The sequence below is a fragment of the Solea solea genome, chromosome 17 (assembly GCF_958295425.1).
Source record: "Solea solea chromosome 17, fSolSol10.1, whole genome shotgun sequence".
Lineage (NCBI taxonomy): Eukaryota > Metazoa > Chordata > Actinopteri > Pleuronectiformes > Soleidae > Solea > Solea solea.
The window spans coordinates 17211777-17233109 of record NC_081150.1 but is presented as its reverse complement, the minus strand read 5'-3'; the positions used below and the strand labels follow the sequence as shown (position 1 = coordinate 17233109).

At 39.6% G+C, this 21333-nt stretch overlaps 1 protein-coding gene across 2 annotated transcripts in view; it reads right to left on the bottom strand.

Annotated features, from left to right (window-relative positions):
• The window catches only part of jag2b (jagged canonical Notch ligand 2b), a 50806-nt gene extending 44502 nt beyond the window's left edge, over positions 1-6304 (bottom strand). Inside the window, exons 1-2 of one of the 2 annotated variants that reach the window (XM_058613874.1) lie at positions 5878-6304; positions 5041-5361 (exon numbers count right to left, since the gene is read on the bottom strand). In XM_058613874.1, the coding sequence (XP_058469857.1) occupies positions 5041-5361; positions 5878-5946 (390 nt within the window). In that variant the 5' untranslated portion in view covers positions 5947-6304. The remainder of the gene's footprint in view (positions 1-5040; positions 5362-5877) is intronic. The other variant, XM_058613876.1, reaches the window with a different exon arrangement.
• Between the last annotated feature and the right edge of the window lie 15029 nt (positions 6305-21333).

Here is a 21333-nt window from a genome sequence, read left to right as displayed (position 1 = left end):
ATTCTTCAGCGAGGAGAGCGACAACGCCACAGCCAGTGACCCCACAGCCTTGTTGTGACATCTGGCACTGGAATAGTGCACCGTTATCAGCCTGGGCCACTTAACAGAGAGACAACACAACAGGAGCAGCCCCCTCTTCACCTCCGCCTTGAGGTGTCGCGAGTGCTTTAAATAAAAAGACTCCCGATGCTTCGTGCACTAGGTGACGGGGGGGAACACGAGATGTTTTCTGTGATGTTTTCTAGACGCGCAGCTTCATAAATATCTTAAATTGGCCACAGAAAATTGGTCTGCTCAGGCGGTAAATGCTGCCCCTAACCCCCCACACCCCCAAACACACACACACACACACCTAATGACCTCAACAAAAGCCTCCCTCATTAAATATATGGCCTATACAGTGCGAAATCGCACCTTTGCCATTTCGCCCTGAAGCTAAAAACCCCTTAGTAAAGGCGGTTATTCATTCACTAAAGGCAACACACACCTGCGGGAAACCCCAAAAAAAAAAAAATCATTAAACGCACAAAGAACAAGGCTGAATCGGGCATACGAAGACTACAACACAAAAGACTCGAGAGGAACATATGGTATGTCGCTGCTTTCAGTCGCTCAGATCACCGAGACCAGCAGCTGCTGACTGATGATCACCGTTTCATCACATTTCAGCTCAACTCAGTTCATATCTTTACATCTTTAATCAAGACATCAAGGGGTTAATGCCTAATAAAATAATTTCAATAATTGCTATAATGAGCAGATGAAGGGAAAACCTTGAATCAGGGCTGCGAGCAATAAATCATCATGCAATAATTGCTTTTATGAATAATCTTCTTTTTTGTGGCAGTTGGCAATCTAACATTGCATGAATGCCTCCTTCCACATTCATTGTATTACTGTCTCTGAGAAATCAATCCATCACTTGGATTAAAAAAAATGTAAAAAGAAATTCCAATTTCAAGTTCCTACAGTCAATAAATCCAATTACTCAAACAGAAATTCAGTTTACTCTTGATTGTTATCATAATCGATCAATGGAGTAATCATTTGTTCCATGAAAATTCCAGAAAATGTTGATCACTGTGTCTCAAACCTGGAAATAATTAGGTTCTGAAACGTCCAATACAGTTTTAAGGATTTTTTGTTGTTATATGAACACTGTTTCAGCCCTACCAGTGGCAAAAAAGCAACCTAATTCTGGCTGAACAGAGGAATCACAATCAATAAACTCAGAGGTAATTGTCATCTTTTGTTTAGTTTGTTCACCTTACAACAACAAAAAACCAGGACAACTCAAAGGTGACACTGAAGTCAGCCGGTTTGAAGTTTTGGCTCCAGATCAATCATTCCAGTTCCTCTTTAAATCAAAATGCACAGAACAGCAGCCAACCATTCTTACCACCATTGTCAACTTCATGAAACACTGCAACAATAACTTCCATAAACACAGCATTACATCACACACTCTGCAGAAAATCTACAATAGGCTCATTTATATTCAGAGGGAACAAAAGCTAAATGTCATCCAACCTGAAAGTACAGTGAGCCCAGTGCTATAGTACAAGTGCTTAGCATATTATGTTTTTTTTCCCCTCCCTCCCTGGCTGCACACCTTAGTCACACGCCTAATCCATCAGCTATCAATCAACTGAAGTTAAACTAGATTAATTGCCAGGGGCCGCCAAGGGCCACCTGGCACCCACAGCAGGAGTGGAAGCTGTCAGGTGCTGGGTGGGTGGAGTGTCAAACCAGTCAGCAGAACACATCAAACCACTGCCCCCGAGGCATCGGTGCCTTCCGCGGGAGCACATATTTCACACTCACTTATTCACGATTAGAATGGAGCATTATTTGCAGCAACCCGACGACCAGACTGTGCAAAACAAATATAGCACAAGTTGTTCTCGTGTGTCACACCAGAGAATCCTGCAGGTTTTGTTATTTCGTTTCACACTCTCTCCTTTGTCTTTTCAAGTGTGCTTCTCGTTGGTGCAAACCATACAACGGCTTATTTTCATAACTTTTTACTTTTAATGTGCCTGTTTCGTTTTCAACAATTATCCAACAGACCGAGCAACAGCAGATACTGGTTCCTCATATTTATGTCAAGTTCTTTCTGACTTCAGAATATGCTAGTGCAAAGGTCAGGGGGATTACATGCAATATCACGGAATTCATTTTGGACTAGCTTTGCTAAATTTAGCGAAAACTAACTTATATCCTGTGTGAAAATGCAGTTGCGAGTGAACACGATAACATGAAACACTCACAAATACAACAGTGTAAACGTGAGAGAGTTGGACTGCTTTAGCCAAGCTAACATTTAGCAAAGGTAGCGTCTCAAGAGAGCACAGTGTGTTTGACTGCTTTAGCCAAGCTAACATTTAGCAAAACTAATGTTAAGCGAAGCTAACTTTTCAAGAGAGCACAGCGTGTTTGACTGCCTTATAGTCAAGCTAACAATTATCAAAAATAATGTTTAGACAAGCTAACGCCTCAACAGAGTACAGTGTTTGACTGCTTTAGCCAAGCTTACATTTAGCAAAGCTAATGTCTAAAGACAGCACAGTGTTTGACAGTTTTATAGCCAAGCTAAAATTAAGCCAAGCTAATGTCTCAGGATGTTTGCCAAGCGTTAGCAAAAGGTAGCATGTCAAGAGAGCACAGTGCGTTTGACTGCTTTAGCCAAGCTAACATTTAGCAAAACTAGCGTCTCAAGTGAGCTCAGTGTAATTAACTTTAGACAAGCTGTTTTAAAGAACTTCTAATTTACTAAATTATGTGATAAATTAGCACATAAATAGCAAAAGCTACAGACACAAGTCAAAATAAGGGAACATGACTCGGTAAAACCTGAAAACTAAAGCCTATATAAAAACAAAAATGTCTCTTCTTCACTTACCTTGAACAAGCTAACAGTCATGTTATGAAAGTGAGCAGCTCATCTCTGTATCTGCTTCTCCATAGAAGGAGTAACAAGAGACTCCCCTCTGGTGCCCCCCCCCCCCCCCCCATCTAATTAGCCTATCAGGGCTCTGGCAGGTGCGAGCAGCTGGAACAAAGCCAGACCTCATATATCAGGACAACTTTAAAAGATGACCCAGATGACACTGAACCACTGTAGCTACAATCGGATCCTTGTGAGACATTCAATCATTTAAATGTTATGTGTGAGACGTCTCATGAGGACAGGATGCTGCTGCATTTGCTGTTAAATGAGGATGACGGTGTCCTCAGCCCAGGGTAATGCACCTTCACCAAATCACTAAGGTGTTTTTGGTAGATTTTGTACCAATTTTGGACCAAAGGGGATTTGTTTGGTGGAGTGGGATGGAAAATTCTTGAGATGATGTATCTTTTAACATGGTAGCTTGGTACGCACACTTTGAGGTCAAGTCCAGAGTGGTTAATGCAGCAAGCAAAATTATAAGGGGAAACAACAGATTCAGCTAAATGACAATTACAAGTACATACACAAGTGTCATCTGGCCTTTGCACTACTTATTTGAACTGCTTCCCCTCACAAAGGAGGTTTAGATTCCCATGTTTCAGAGGAAATGTCTTCAAGAAATCTTATGTTCCAAGTGCAATGACACTGATAAAGGGAAGTGAAATGAACTGCGGTGTCATTGTGGACAATTAAGTTTTACCTCCTCAATTTTGCTTTTAATACTCATGTAGTCTGGTTGCATGTCCAACTTTTGTTCTGCTATTTGCAAATTCTGTCTTTCGTCCTCTTTGTTCTAACCCCCCTTTGTTTTTTGGAAAGCGACATTGTGCGACACACAAGATAACAACACTTGACTTAAGCTGGACCTAAACAAACCACTCATCAAAACAATCAAACAACCAAAAACATGACTGGCCTCACAATTGCAACGACAAGTAAAAGACGCTATGAAAGACATTTATTTTCACTTTCTGGACAAAATTGTTAACCTTTCCTAACCACAAACACAAACATCAGACCAATTCATAATCGACACAACCAGCCCCTATCTTTGTAAGGATGTTGTACTAATGGGTGGACCTTTATCCAAATCATTGCTGCTATAGTGACCCTGAGTGTGAGCAGAATGGAAGACAAGCTCCTCAACATTCAGAAACACTTGTGTGACATGTCCCCCCCTGGTTTCTCTACACATGCACCAGGAAGAAATTGTGAACTTGCCCATATTTTAAATGAGGTTCTGAGCTGGACTCTTTCCAGTATTTGCAAAGACTGTTATGAATGGTATTTTAAGTGGTGGCATTTCATCCAAATCGAGAACACTGTAGTTTTTCTGGATGGGAGCCGAATGAAAGAGAAGCTCCTCAACATTCATTTACACTTGTATGACATGTCCCCTCGGGTTCCTCTATTCATGCATCAGGGAGAAAATCATTAAAATGCCCATATTTTAAACAAGGTTCTGAGCTAGACTCTTGCCAGTATTTGCAAAGACTGTTTTAAGTGGTGGCATTTCATCCAAATCGAGAACACTAGTTTTTCTGGATGGGAGCCGAATGAAAGAGAAGCTCCTCAACATTCACGAACACTTGTATGTCACATTCACTCTGGTTTTGCTTTTCATGCACCAGGAGGAAATCATTAAATACCCCTTATTTTAAACGAGCTAGACTCTTTCCAGTATTTATGAACTGTATTTTGACTGGTCACATGTTCTGGATGCAAGCCGAATGAAAGAGAAGCTCCTCAACATTCATTTACACTTGCATGACACCTTCCCCATACTTTATGAACGCATGCATCAAGAAAAGAGTATTCATTTCTACATATTTGTAACGAGGTTCTGAGGGAGACTATTCCCAGTATTTGCATATACTGTTGTGAATTGCATTTTAAGTGGGGTGACATTTTCTGGATGTTAGCCGAATGAAAGACAAGCTCCTCAACATTCATTTACACCTGCATGACACCTTCCCCATACTTTCTCAACAGATGCATCAACAAAAGAGCGTTAAATTCAGCATATTTAAAACGAGGTTCTGTTTCCAGTGAGGGAAAAGAGGGTCAGGGGGTAAAGAGGTCACACTCACCGGCCACGCGAACTGGAAGTGGATCAAAATTTTGCCAGCCTCGTCCATTTTATTCGCGTTATTCTTGGCGCTCTTAAAAGAAAGCATATTTCCACCGAGAACTTGCGTAGATCCAGCTCCAAACGTGCAGGCCCCGCTGGTGGTGACCTCCATCTGGTACTCCTTCAGGCACACTTTGAAGTAAGTGTCGCACTCGTCGCGGGTGCAGCGCAGGTCCTGCGAGCTCCGGGTGCCGTCGCAGCACTCCCCGTCCGCCAGCTCGCCGTTTACATTCTCCACCGAGATCAGCTGCAGCTCGAAATAGCCGGTTGACTGGGACACCTGGAAACAACAGAATCATGCAGATTCAGGGCAACAGAAAGCGGGTTTTTGAATCCGTAAAAAATGTGGTCAAGTGGCCCAAACAGCGCCTACTGCTGCTGCTGCTGATGATGATGAGGGAGTGACTCCCAATTAAAAAACACGAATATATGCGCACAAAAAAAGAAATCATTTGCTGCATCATGAATGAAGCACGTGAACGCACGGGCTGACAGTGGCACGGACGCCTTCAAATTGACCCGGTGCAACTTCACTTGTTTGGGGGCTCAATTAAGGCAAAAGAAAACACAACACGGAGCGAAGGAGTGAAATCAAGCCCGTGTCATGGTAACACGATCACATGCTCCACACAAACTGCGTAATTCAATTATCGATTAATGTGATGCGAATATGCAGCAAAACACACACACACAAGCCCACGCCCACCAACTTTTCAAATATAGGCAACATTTTTTTTTTAATTATTTAATTTACGCGCAGATTATTCTGAAAAAATAATGAAAAAAATAGTCTTACCTTGGTCCATAACGTCAACAGCAGGCACACTATTGGGAAGCAATTCCTAATCCTGGTGCGATTCCACATGCCTCCGATTAATTAGAGTGACATGAGGAGGGAGAGAGAAGCGATAAGAAGAAGAAAAAAAAAAGACGAGCAGCCGCGGCGCCGGCGACCAATTCCTCCTCCTCCTCTGCTGACATGCAAAAATAAATAAAAAATAATAATATATATATTCACATGCGTGTTTTTTTTTATCCACCCGTCCAGATTTCACCCAGCCATTACATGCCTCCGTGTGTGTGTGTGTGTGAGCGGGCAGTGGGTTGCAGGCAGCGCAGTGACGGTCCACGTACAGGAGGATCCCTCCGTCAAATCTCTCCACACAGCGACTGAGATGTTCCACAGCCACAGCCTGAGGAGGAGAGGACGGTCCCGCGTTGATTGGCAGCTCCGCAAACCACTTACAAATTGGCCTGCGGGCACTTCGTGAGCCAACCGGATTAAGGGGCGGACAATAGTATGATAACCCTCCTCCTCCTCCTCCTCCTCATCCCTCCATCTCTCCTCACCCCCTTCCTCCTCCTCCCAAAAATGGAATATACCTTTTTTTCTCCATATTTATTTTACACTTTCATTATTATTAGTAGCAGTACAAGTACAAGTAGTAGTAGTATTATATTAAGAGTTAATTTGTAAGTATTGTATTTGCATGTATATATACACACACACACATAGTGTATTGCTATTATTTATTTTACTTAATCTGAGTATTATTGATTAGATTAGTAGCAGTAGTTGTACTAGTAATAGTGGTCGTAGAAATAGTAGTAGAAGCAGTAGTAGAACTAGTAGTAGTGCTTGTGGCAGTAGTAGTAGAACTAGTAGTAGTACCCGTGGCAGTAGTAGTAGTAGAACTAGTAGTAGTACTCATGGCAGCAGCAGTAGTAGTAGTAGGACTAGTAGTAGAACCCGTGGCACTAGTTTTAGTAATACTAGAACTAGTACCTGTGGCAGTAGTAGGAGTAAAACTAGTAGTAGTACCCGTGGCAGTAATATTAGTAGTAGTAGTACTAGTACTAGTAGTAGTAGTACCCGTGGCAGTAGTAGTAGAACTAGTAGTAGTACTTGTGGCTGTAGTAGAAGTAGTAGGAGTAGATGTAGTAGTAGTAGTAGTAGTAGTAGTAGTGGTAGCAGTAGTAGAAGCAGTATTTGTTATTATTATTATTTGTTATAATAATAGGTCTTATCGTGAGCAGGAGCTCTTATTATCTTAACTTATCTTAAGTTAAGATAATGTACTTGTACATGTTTCAGTGTGTATATGTGACAGAGTGAATTCAAACATGACTGACAGTTTGATGTCAGTGAGGACAGACTGACATATGACTGACATGTGAGCTGATGATGTGATTACACTTCACATTCATGGAACATGGACAACATGTTTCCTCACATCTGATCTGTCTGTGTGTGTGCGTGCATGCGTGTGTGCGTGCATGCGTGTGTGAGTGCGTGCGTGACTCAAGATATTTGAGATCAATCGAAAACTGTGTCATTTTATACAATATCACAAGTTAAAAAAGGCAAGAAAGACCAGTGAGTCTAAATGCAACCTCATTCATTCCAGAAGTGTAGAGCGCCCTCTACTGTCTGCATACCACATAATGAGTTAACCTGCTGCCAGACTATAAAATAAAATTAGATGTTGTTGCTTATACAGAAAAGTAAACATGAAATGTGATATTTATTTGTTTTTCCCTCACTTTTTTATTTGATTACATGCAAAATATCTTATATATTCTTTACTGTGCACTAACACAATATGATCACATGACCTGCGGACCTATACATCATATATCCTTTACTAAATACATGATAGTCATTAATCAAAGCATGTTTAGTGCATTTAAACGTCTCCCTTTCCAAAAATTGAAATAAATTGTTTTCACTTTTTTTCCATGTCAGAAAAATTTGATCTATTGGTGCAAAAAAGTGCAGACTGAAATCAAAAGCACTTACATAATACTACTAGTCTAAGAGGTGACAAAAACACAAAGTGTAATTCAATTAACCTCAAATAAAGGCTAAACCAACTCATTTATTTTGTAGTAAATGGATTAAATCAGACAGAAACACAGCGACCTGCACTTAAGAGGAAGAACTAAATACAAAAATGTACTGTATATGCACAACACATATGAATAATAAGAGATTGGAGGAATAATGCCTGTGCTTTCAGACATTATTTGGTGGTGGATGAGTGGTTGAGTGAGTTGTCTTTCAAACAAAAAAGGTCATGGGTTTGATCCTAAACTCCTGTAGACGACATGTCAATGTGACGCTGGGTAAAAACACTTAAATTCAATGATGTTCCAAGTTGAGTGAAAACATCTGCGTGATAGCAAAAGTGCTGCACTCCATGAACGTGTGACTGAATGGGTGAATTCTACTTAAAACTGAAGTGTAAAGTAGTCATCAAAACTAGGAACTGTCTATATAAATACAAACTTAACCAATCACGCATTTTGTTTTAGCTGAGGCCAATCCAGGGTTGTCTGTCCAACACAGGACGAACATACAGGGACAAAAAATAACCACTAACACTAAAAGACATGAGGACATCAAGTGGTGACGTCACCCATCAGAATCTGAAATCTTGTTTTGAAGCACCCAGAGTCACAATTAAGCCTCTGGAGTATGTACTTAATTAAAATGAGAACATCGTTTACAAAATTAAAGAGGAGCTGAAACTAACAATTGTGACCATTAACTTAATGGGAAAATACATTTTCCCTTAGACCTCCATAAAAATAGACTTTTTGTGCCTAGATTTGCTCACAGTATATTGATTATCACACTATCGTTGCATCGTGATATTATTGGTATCGTAGCATTTACCAGATAAAACATTTGCATTTATTGTTGCCTCTCTGAACAAAGAAAGTCAGCCACACACACACACAAGTACGACAAGTTTCCCTTTAAAAGTCCCAGAGTGTGAGGTGTGAGAGAAGACAAGCATGCCACCAGGAGACACCTCGTTTACTGTGTGACAAGCCCAACAAGAGACAGAGAAGCTGCCAATCACAGTGACAGGAGCCCCTGTCCATGTCTCTGTCTCCTTCTCATCAGGCGACTGCCAGTCCATCAGATAGGCCTTAAGAAGAGGCTGCCGATAGCCAGAGCCGCTGCAGCCGCTTTGACTGGAACATTTCACACGCTTTCACGAGTGCATGTGAGAGCCTGAAGTTGGATCACACTTTGGAGAAGGGCAAGGTGGTGGAGGAGTATATGTGTGTGTGTGTGTGTGTGTGTGTGTGTGTGTCACACGTGGACCGTTAGCTTCTCCACTGACACTGGCAATATGTCGGTCAATATGTCGGTTAGGACATTATATGAAAGTGAAGACATTTTGCGACAGTGAGGACATTTTGCAACAGTGAGGACATTTCGTGAAATTGAGGACATTATATGAGAGTGAAGACATTATGTGAAAGGGAGGACATTTTCTGACAGTGAGGACATTATATGAAAGTGAAGACATTATGTGAAAGGGAGGACATTATGTGAAAGTGAAGACATTTTGTGAAAGTGAGGACATTTTGCGAAAGTGAGGACATTATATGAAAGTGAAGACATTATATGAAAGTGAAGACATTATGTGAAAGGGAGGACATTATGTGAAAGTGAGGACATTTTGCGACAGTGAGGACATTATATGAAAGTGAAGACATTTTGTGAAAGTGAGGACATTTTGCAACAGTGAGGACATTTTGCAACAGTGAGGACATCTTATGAAAGTGAGGACACTTTGTGAGGACAGACAGACAGATAGATAGATAGATAGATAGATAGATAGATAGATAGATAGATAGATAGATAGATAGCAACACAGTACCTTGTTAGCACGTGTGTGTTAGCATTGTCACTGAGCGTTTGCTAGCCTGCTGATGCTAGCAGTTAGCACAGGCTGGTAGAAACGCTAACACTGTTGTATCAGCTCGACTTGAGTCTGTTTTGCTCATAAAAAGCCTCAGGGTTCAGTTTTTCATTTCCATGCCCATTAAATTAAAAACCTCCAGTTCTCGAGCCCCTGAATGTTTTAGCATATTAATGTGGAATTTGCCTCCGAACAAGCATTTAGAGCGTAATGGCTCACTAATACGAGCCTCTCCATTGAAACCGCGACTAACGCAATTTGTCAAGCACCTCTGTAATCCGGAGAGACCCACCAGAGGAGCCGGGAAACATCACTTTTAAATATGAGAAAACGATTCAACATAACAAAAAGAAATGTGCTTTAAAGGTTTAAAATGGTTGTTTTTAAAAGAAATTATGATGTCAGAAAAAGGTAAATAACGCAGCAGTGTAGCACCTTCCAAATGGCTGTATGTGCCGATAGCTTGTCTTCATGTTTACAAACACCACATGCGTGTGTGTGCACTTGTGTGATTTTGTATTCAATGCCTTTTTAGGGACCTCATTTTCTGGCATAAACACTGACCTTGTCAGGACCAGTAGTCCTCATAGAGACCAAAACCTGGCAGAACCTCATTTCCGAGGAACTGGTTTAGTTTAGGACTAAGATTTGAAATTTGGACACTGGTACGACATTTTGCGGCAGTGAGGACACTTTGTTAAAGTGAGGACATTGCATGGCTGGTCCTCACATTCTGTTACACTTTAAAATGGCTGTTTAAGGGTTAAGACTTGGTTTTAAGGTAAAGTTTAAGGTACAAGTTAAGGGTGAGGGGTAGGCATTTTAGTTGTGATGGTTAAGGTAAGGGACTACATTATGTGACATGTATTATGTCTATGAATGTCCTCAGTAAGAATGCTGTACAAGTGTGTGTGAGGCACACAGAGAGGAGGCTGAGTGTGTGTGTGTGTGTGTGCAGGAGAGGAGAAGGGATTATGAGTGGGAGCTCTGTGGGGGGTTTGCCAGCCTCAGGGGGGGAGGGAGGTGAAGTGGATTTCTTCTCTCATCCATTTTTCATGACTTTTCTTCTTTCAGATCTCCAGTCTCTGTACATACGACTCAGGGGTCGACTCTCTTTTATCTCTGAGCATCTTCTGGGGTTGCGCTCTGTGTGTGTGTGTGTGTGTGTGTGTGTGTAGGGGGGGTGTTCCCGGTGACGGCACGGGTCGAGGATTGGAACATACTGTTTTTCATCAAGCTTTAAACAACACAGTCTATAACCACATCAGCTGTTTTACGACAATGCTCATTTGCCGGTGTCTTTGAAGACAGGTTTTAATTTGTGTCTTCCTCTAAAATAGTTAAAAAAAAAACACAGGAAACTGAAATCTGAATATTAGTCTGGAACATTGTGGGTCTGAGGATGAGCACTGTGTGATTTCAACGCTGCAGAATGAACGCATGATTGTGATTAAACCAAAGAGCCCTCAAGTAACAGTAACAGTTAAATAACACACAGCCCTTGAAAAAAGGTATTAATAATTAATGACCTGGATTAGTGACCTCTAGGGTTCAGCCTCAACGACCAAACTTGTTTCCTGTCTTAAACTAAATTGAATCAATGACAATCAATATGTAAAAACACTAGAAATATCAATAACAGGACAAAGACGTTTATTATCAGCCTAATGTTTTTTCTGGCTAAGTATAAAAATCCACATCCCTGCATCGTGTTGGCTTTGGTCTCATGGTCTCACCTCTATTGATTATTTTAAAATTATTTTTGCATTTTATCCAAATTATTGTGTGTTTTTCCCTCAATGCTCTACACTGTAAAGTTTGAATTTGTTCTAATTTTTAACTTGAATTCACCTGAACATGTCCACTAAGATACTACTATTTTTCAGGTAACATTTAGAACATTAAGTGTCGGTTAAACAATTTATTTTTCTTTGAATTCGAGCTGCCGAGCCTAATATTAGTCACACTCGTACAGCTAAGCACAAAAATTGTGCTTTTTTTCAGGTTTTTGTCATGATGCCACTATATTTTTTGGTAAAATTGTTTGTGTTGAATTATTACAGCACCTGTGAAAGTGCCATCTACTGGAAATAGCATGTTTTTTCTCCGTTATGCTGAATATGGTCAAAATGACATAGATATATAATAAAACGCATGTGTTATGCTTTAATGGAAGTGAGATTAAAAAAACATGTAGCAGTTTGAATGGGTTTCAATGGGACATTTTTTTGTGCTAATGGTATGAGTGTAACACGGTGTATTTTAGCCTTACTATAGGAGCTGAGCTGGAAATAACAAGATCAAACAAAAAATACACAGTTATCAAAAAAACGAAGAATGAAGAGTGCGTAAAATGCATACCTCTAGCAATTTTTGTTTTTCCTTTTCGTGGACTTGATGGTTGACACTCGGGAAATCGATGACCGGACGTCACGGTTAATCAAGGTATTGAACATCAGCACTTCACCCTCATGTCTGCTCACTTCCTGCATGTGTTAAAAAGATGAACTTCACAGGGAAGAATGGACAAACAATTACAACTGCTTTTCTCGTTTCTTCTTCACTTCCCTTGGTTGACTTCAGGTATTAAGTGCGTGGAGATGAGACATGTAGTAGTACCCTCATGCTATGCTCGGCTGAAGGTGCTGCATGCATTTGTGTTTCCTCATGTGGAGAGCTCACATTTCACACTGTACCTGCTGCTGGTGTGTATGCAGCAGTTTACTGTAAAGAGGAAGTGTGATGGACATCTTTAAACTACGTGGAAATGGCATAGTTTGGTTTCAGTAACAGCGGGCAAACAGGGAAAACATCACCACAACACACACAGACACATTTTTGATTATGGTTTACAATGGAAAAACACAGTGACAAAATTAACCAGTTGAACAAGTTAGTGACACTTCACTCAGTACTAGACTATATCTTGCTTTTCTGGTTCGTACCTTGGAAGTGACTTTGTAGTGACAATCCTAATTTAACCTTTTAGACACTGAGACAACATATATATATATATTTTAAGTGAACGGGCAACACTGGAGGATTGTTTCGTAACAGTGAAAAATAAGATGAAAATAAACTGTTAGAGCTGCTTAACTTAAATTATTGCTTCTTTTGCCTCCTACCATGACGAGTCTGTGAGAGACCAGACATGACACACAGATAATCTAAATATGCTCCTATAAATCACTGATTAAAAGACATGACTAAAGAGAATATGTGGCGTGTTGTTTGGATTTCTTTCCTGTCAGTGTATAAGATTTCGCAATTTGCCTCGTTGCACATATGGAGCTACCTAAAGAGGAGACGTGGTCTAAAGCCTCAAATCCATCCCAGCATGCACAGCCCAAGACCTCGTAAATATACATCGCTGATAACGTCCAGCAGATGCTGCATGAGGACTGACGGGGTCTTTATGACCAGTTTGATATTAGCCCTTTAAAACAGAAACAGATTGTGGGTAAATTCGGCAACGTTTATGTCCACGACTGTTTATCAGTTTGACCCAGTGCCTCCTCTGCTCTTCCTCAAAACACAACGCCACGTTAATCCCAGGTTACGACCTGACTCTGCTCAAGAGTGGAGAGCAGAGGAGCATGACATCTTCTAGTGATCCCAAGTAAAAGTTTGGGAGAAAAATAGATCCAACAACAACAATAAAAAGGGTGTATTACGTGATACGATCGAGAGACTGCTAATGTTGCTGACACTGGTATAAATCAGATGTTTGTAGCCATTTATTCTTCCTCCTCTTTGGTCTTTCATAAAAGTTACACTTTCTGTACACTTTCCTCTTCTGGACATCATTGTTGATGTTGAAGTATGAGTTGAAATGCAGGGAAGATCAATTGATCGATTTAACTACCTACCTATCCAACTACATACATAACTACCTACCAACCTGAACCTACCGAATTCCCCACCGACCAACCTAAATATCTACCCACATACCTACCCACCTAACTAACTAACTAAGTAACTAACAACAAATCTACCTTCTTATCTACCTAACTACCCACCTGCCTACCTGAATATCTACCCAATTACCCACCTACATATTGTATATACCCAACTACCTACCGGCATATCTATTTACCTATCTACATACATAACTACCTACCAACCCAAATATCTACCCAATTCCCCACCTAACTACTACACTGCCTGGTCGAATCACAAAGCTAGCTAAATTTAAGTGCGCTAGCTTGCTAGACAGATGGACAGCAGCATGTATACATTGTTAGCATTGCCGCTTAGCACTTGCTAGCCTGCTGCTGCTAATAGGCAGATTCTAGAACATTTCCAAATGCCAAATATGAAAAAACCTTCAATGAAAGCAAAATAAAAACATAAAGCAATGTGTACATTTAAACGATAAAAGTTCCTTTAAAAACACACATCTTTTTCTTTGTGCCTTAATGTCGGGGCTTTGCTAATATGACAAGTGTTACCATGAGAATGGTTTAGATACTCACTGTATCTAAACAGACCAGACACTTAAAGTTTCTCAGCTGCTGTTTTCTCACACAATTTCACCCAAATATTAATGTTTCCCTGACAAAGAATCCTACTGAATTTGTTCATCACTTTACATTTGCTTCCAGAGCCTCAATAACAAGTATTTTTTAATAAACTAATAGACTAAAAACTATTATAAATTCCAACAAGCTGTCTTGTTCAGGGTTGTGTTTTGTCATTTATAACAAATTAACTTATAGCTAATACGTAATTCTTTCATATGGAGGACACTTTATCTTAAATTAAACATTAAGATTGAATATCCCTTGTATGACTGATATATGACTAATAGTTATATAATAGTATCATAAATACACTTCAGCTGATCCATCTGTCTTAAATGTTTACAAGGAGGGAATTTAGCCTCCAATTGAACGTCTAAAAGTGCTAATGTGCTAAACAGCAGAACATGATCTTTAGTAATAGTTACAAAAGACGGATTTAAAGATGAGGAAAACAAAAAAGAGAGAAGGTGAAAAAGCTAATCTCCTTCCCATATGTAGTTAGCCTCATTTACATACAGATGGACAGTGTGTGAGAGTTTAGGAATCACACTGGCTTAGTGCACCTCAGCGCGTCCTCTGACTGTGGCGGTGGATCCCGTCTTTGCTTCAAAGGGCAGGTTTCAGCTCCCACCTGTGAATGGGCTGCATTCAGGGGAGAGGGCTGGTAATCCATCTGCTGTGGAAACACACACACACACACACAGATGGTCTCTGGAGAACAGAGACATCCCATGTGTCCTGTTACAACATGAAAGCAGCAGGGACGCAATTTAAGTGCGCGTCCATACTCCCATCCCCACCACTTTCCTGAAGATGGATGAGTGGCAGCGAGGGGAGGATGTGTTTACTGAACTGTCAGTGCTGCTCACTTCGACCAAGGTCTTCCCTTCCCCTTTTACACAAGGTCAGAGTTCACCCATAACGTCTGTTCAATTAGGGAAATGTCGAGGTACTTACATGTCAGACGGGGTTCAAACTGGAGCCTAAAAAGTTCAAAATACACGGCCTAGAAGTCCATCATGCCATCTGATGTCATTCTCTGAAAAAGCAGTTTGAAAGTGAGTAAAAGATAAAAGGAACAACAAATAGGAGTGATATTTTTTGGGCTCAAACCCATTTAATTTCAACGTAATCCAGTTTCATCAAAGACAGTTAATGCACATGCAAAAAACAAACAAACAAACAAACAAATCATATTCCCATATATACTGTTGATGATCGCACCGAGTGCCATGGTTTAAAAGTTCAATATTTCAACATTAAGGTAATAATAAATTAACAAAATCTCAACTTTGCCAGAAACACTGCCCACAGAGAGAAAACACTTTCAATAAAGCTTAAAAATACATGATCATGTTTGTTGGAGTTGTTCTTTTCTGCAGAAAATATACACAAGAGGAAGAAAAATTGTTTTTGTTTACGAGAACAAAAAAAAGAGCATCATATTTTATTTCAAGGTTAATATGTGTAGGATTTTCACATAAAAATACACTCCGTCGTAAAATAAGATACGAGCCACACTTTATGAGCCGCGTCATAGCAGCAAATCTGATTATCTTCCCCGTCGCTTCTAAATAATAAGCTACGTCTGCAAATTAAGACGTTAATGTCAACTAGGGCTGCAACCAATGACTAAGTGCTGTGTCTCAAACCTGAAAAAAGATGGCGTTTCGCAAACGTCTTGTTTTGTCCACAAACCAAAATGATTCAGTTTTAATGATTTCTTTGTCAAAACTTGTTTTACTTACTGAAAAGAGACATTTATAATCGATCAATCGAATAATCGTTGCAGCCCTGATGTCAACTGAAACAAACACGTATACATCACCGGAGGTCTGAACGGTCGCCGATATTAAATGAACAGTGACGCATCATCTTTCTTATTTCACGTAGCACCTTTAAAAAAAAAAAAAAAAAAGATAACCCGACATTTCATAATGACGGACTGCAAGAAATCAACAAATAGTGCATACATCTTTAATAAAAAATAAAAAAAAAACACAGGTCAAGAAGCAACTAGGGCTGCAACTTACAATTATTAGTCCATGAAACGTTCAAATATGTTGATTTATTTATTTCAAAAAGTTTCCAAACCTGGAAATTGTGAAGTTTTAATGATTTATTTGTTATATGGAGCAAAGAAACCAGAAAATATTCACATTTAAGAAGCTGAAAAATCAGATTAATAACTGATTAATCGCTGCAGCCCCAGAAGCAACTACAGTACAGCCAGAGGGGAGCACAATTGAAAAATCTGATATTGATGAATTTGATATGTTATTGCCGCAGAAGAGAGCAAACGAAGACATAATATTTTCATCACGTGTCTGAGTGATGGAGGTAGAAACGTCTGATGCTGGGATTAAAATTTAATATTATTATTATTGTTAATTTTTAATAATATTTGTGTTTTTTTTTAATGCATTTAATGAGAAGCACATGGTTTTTTTTGACTGAAAGAGTCTGCGACTTCACTCTAAACTGTCAAAGGTGCATCAAGGAGAGACTTCCGTGTAAAAAGGAACAGTTTAACATTTTCTCTACAATGTAAGTATTAAATAGGGCTGCACAGCCAATAACGGTATAATATATATGGAGTGGAGTGGAATATCCACATTAACTGTTTGATTTAAATGCATTCAGTGTTTAATGATGAAGTTCTGCAGAACTACGGCAATTTATCGGCCCAAAGAAATCTTCTTTGTTTGTTGACAGGTGCCAAAAAGATGCAAAGATGAGTCTTACGCAAATCACACGATCATTCTTGTGCACTAAAAGGAAGAAAAATGCCTTCTTTCATTGGACAGTAAATGCTTTTCATTCGCTGCTGGCAGTTGAGTCACGACGACAGACAGGAGCCACTTAGGAGGGAAATCAGGGAAAGTGTGGATTTATTTTTCAAAGACTATGCAGACTAAAATGCAGCGCTGCAGTTTTTAAATTAAAAGTGAGGGGGAAGGGGTGCACCAGTGTTTTTAAGGTTTTCCGTATTAGGGGCCGGAGATGTGTGAACGTCAAACGTATACACAGCAGATGTGATGCCTGAAACATATAAAGTGTGGATGTGGCTTAGGTTACACTTCACTGCTGACAGCTAGAGCTCATTGATCACAGGGGGGGGGGGGGGGGGGGGGGGGGTATGGCCTCACGGTCAGGACTCAAGCTGTGGTCGCTGCTGTCATGCGATGTGCCTTAGCAATTAGGTCAATGGTGCATCCCCATTTACTATTTATTATCCCCACTTCATTAGGGCTAACAACTCATTTTATTTTTAATCGATTCATTGATTAGTTTGGTCTACGAAATGTCAGAAAATGGTGATCATGTTTCCCCATCAATCCATTCATTCATTCATTCATTCATCTACTACTACGTTATCCTCCACATGAGAGTTGTGTGGGGGGGGGGTGGTGGTCGCTGGTGCCAATCCTAGCTGACAGCGTGAAAGGCGGGGTACAACACCCTGGACAGATCGCAGTCCAGCACAGGGCTCACACCCACGGTCAATTTAGAGTGCCAATTTTGCCTAATCCCCTAATCTGCATGTTTTTGGACTGTGGGAGGAAGCTGGAGAACACCCTAGCACACACACACGGGGAGTGATCATGTTTCCTAAACTTTAAAAAGTAATCATGTTTTCAAGTGTCTGGTTTTGTCCACAAATCAAGTATAAAAGCATTATTGAAGAAGTTGACTGTTAAGTTACATTTTGGTAAAATTCCACATTGTTTGACCCAATTAAAGTATTTCCTGTTTTTGTGACAATATGTCCACCAGTTAATATAAAGGGATACTTTATTGTGGGATCTCTTATAGTGAAGGAGCAAAAAAATGGGACGTGAGGATCGGAGGTGTGTCAGGTGGACGACGTGTGGAAGACATTGGCGGTTGTGAATAAAGAAGTTGTTGTTCAATAACCGTAGTTGTTTTTGTTTCCATCAACACTGACAGCTATCAAATAGTTGCCAGCTAATTTAGTGATGTAGTAGTTGCAGCCCTAAACCTGTGTCTTCTGGAAAATGTTGAACTCTTCCTTTAAGATCTCCATGAACATTATCAGTGGTGGATGATTTGTATGTGTCTTCACATCTGTCTTCATGCAGAAAAACAAACAAATGTTTCCTCAGAATAAAGATCATTTACAAAGAAAAAAAAATCATAGCTAGCAACTACTTGATTATAAACTTATATAAAAAACTAATAAAAAAAACAGTAGAAAAAAGATCTCAGGTCTGACAACGCACACAAACACACAACTCTCGACGTCAATCGTTAATCAAAGTGTCTCCCGCCACATATTTTGTCCGCCCTATATTCTTGCGGACGAACCAGCTGAACCTGACGAGCTGCCACATCAGACGTTTTTTGTTTTCAGTGTGTCAATCATTTTAATGCTACTGCTAACAAGCATCGTCTCCCTTTAATGCTCGCGACATGCACCCAGCTCAAAGAAGAAGAAAAACAGTTCAGAGTGAAGGAGTGGGTGGAGAAATGTAAACAAGACGATAAAAGGAATGATCTACAGTGGATTAAAAAGCTGGATTGTTTGTTGCAGCGAGGGGGAGATAAATATGGCTTCAAGTGTTTTATGCATATATTCCTTCATTACAGGTGAAAAATAAGCCAAACGCTTTAAGTCTGGTTCATTCAGGTGATTCCGTCTTTAACGAGTATTGAATGAAGAAACTCGAGCCACAGACGTGAGATTAAACAACGCTATGAAATGATACGACCGGTAAACACGACTCGGCTCTAATCTCTAAAAATACGATGATGTTTGATTGTCGGCTGTTCCTCTGGCTCGAAAAATCAGAAAATAAAAGAAAACAAAAGAAAGAGCATTTCTTTTTTGATATATATAATAGACAAGAGAGATGTGGGTGAAGAGAAATTTTTTTTTCTAAAATCTAAAAAATCTAAAATTTGTGGGATTAGAATTTGTGTTCAATAATATACAGCATAAGTATGATTTTATAGAATATTGCAAGGTGTCGTCAACGTTGCAGGTAATATTTTTATTACAAATAAAGAGCAAATTTGATTAACATAGAGCCATTTTTCATGCTTAAGTATTATCTATCTGTAATTGTGTATAAAACAGCAGGATTTTATTTTGTATTTGCATAAAAGCATGGGAGGATCTGATGAATGAATGAATGAAGTACCAGCCCTTTTCGTGTGGAGAGACAGATTAACTGTAGTAATATGAATTAAGAACCTTGTTGCCTCGACTGATTTGGAATTATAATATTATTATTATTATAATAACATGCTGGTCATCATCATCACATTCAGAATATTGTTCCTCCCCCCGAGAATGGCCAACAGTTTTATGATTCAGACCTGAGATTATGACAAACTGCTGTTGAGATCAAGTTGCTGTGTTCATGACGACCCAATGTTGTGTTTTAAAGTGGGTGAATTTTCGTTAAAAGGAAATGTCTTCTAAACATGCTCCTACAATCTACATTAATGTGTTCCAAAAAGGAAAACAAAAAAAAAACTTTAATTGGTGGCATTAAAATGAATTAATTCAAACCAAAATTAGCAAGTAATATGAAGATAATCTTACATAACATTTAGTTTGAATTAAGAGTGTTGGCAATTTTCTTTTTCACTGCATATGGAGTATCGTATTTACAGTAACTCACTGTATTTTCAGACTATGTCGATATCTCCAAAAATCGTATGTAAAAACTTAGTAAAAGGCATTTAGTCCAAAAACTGAGACTTGAGTTTGTTTACTCGGGTTGCAAAATTCTGGGAAAGTGGACATTTTCCAAGGGAATTAAGGAGAATAAAATGGAATTTTGCAAAAATTTGAAGGTTGGGAACTTAAATATAGTTGGAAATAATATATTGTAGAATAAAGAATCTAATCTCACATGCCATGAATGTATTATCAGAACTGGATAGAGTGCCCTGGCAGCTAATTTGTTCCAGTGGCCACTTGTGGTACTCGTGGTCCATGGGAACCACCACAATAGAAAAAGAGACACCCGTGAAACTGTTCATAAAACACCTTGAGACATGGACATTTGTGGATCTTATATAAGTTTCTTTTTTTTTTTTTAAACCTTCTTGAGGCCATACAAAGCCTGCAGTTCCTTCTACTTATCCCAAATTTCCAGTAAATTCACATCAATTCCCACAACTTCCATTGAAAGCTTCTGGAAATTCACCAGAAATTTTCCACCCCTTAGCAACCCCTTTTGTTTACTGACACATTTTGCCACAATGACTGTACCTGTAACGCACTGCAGGTTCTTTGATCCTTAATATAAAGTGTGCAAAGTGATTTTCAGAGTCTTTTCACTACACTAATCAGGATTGTGAGGCAGAAATCAGGCCCTCGTGCAGAGGTAGGCGTATGCTTGTTCTGTTGTGGCGAATAAAAGGCTGCTGACACGTTGAATGCTTTGACTTAATGAAGGATTTTCAGCAGCGTGCGAGTCGAGTTCAGCAGCAGTGAGTGATTGTTTAGCCCCGGGGGAAAGTGGGAAAAGTATTGCTTAAAGGCGGTGGATCTGATACGTTAATAGAGGCGTGCCCAAACAAGTGTTGGTGAATTAAAAAAAACACACCTAGCTCCTCCGTCGTTACAAGGCCCCCACAACTCAACAGCATAGTTTTTGCATTACTGGATCATGGCTCAAAGGAATACTCCACTGTTTCTTTTGAAAATAAATAAAAAAATGTTCATAGATTGTAAAAATTGTTGTAGTGGACGCAACGTTCTTCATGATTTTAATGATAATGATTGGGATATTTCACTGTATCGAATTCATCAGACACTTGTATCGCGATTGTCCGATCAGGAGAACAGGTTAGCGAGCTTTACCGGTGTGTGTGTCGGGGAAATCCATACAGTGAAATATCCCAATATTTTGTGTGGCGATATTGTATCAATATTGAGAGACAAGGTATTGATTTTTTTTTAGCATATAATCAAAAATCAATTGACATTTCAGTCCACTAGATGACGCCAAGTGCTCACTCTCACTGGAC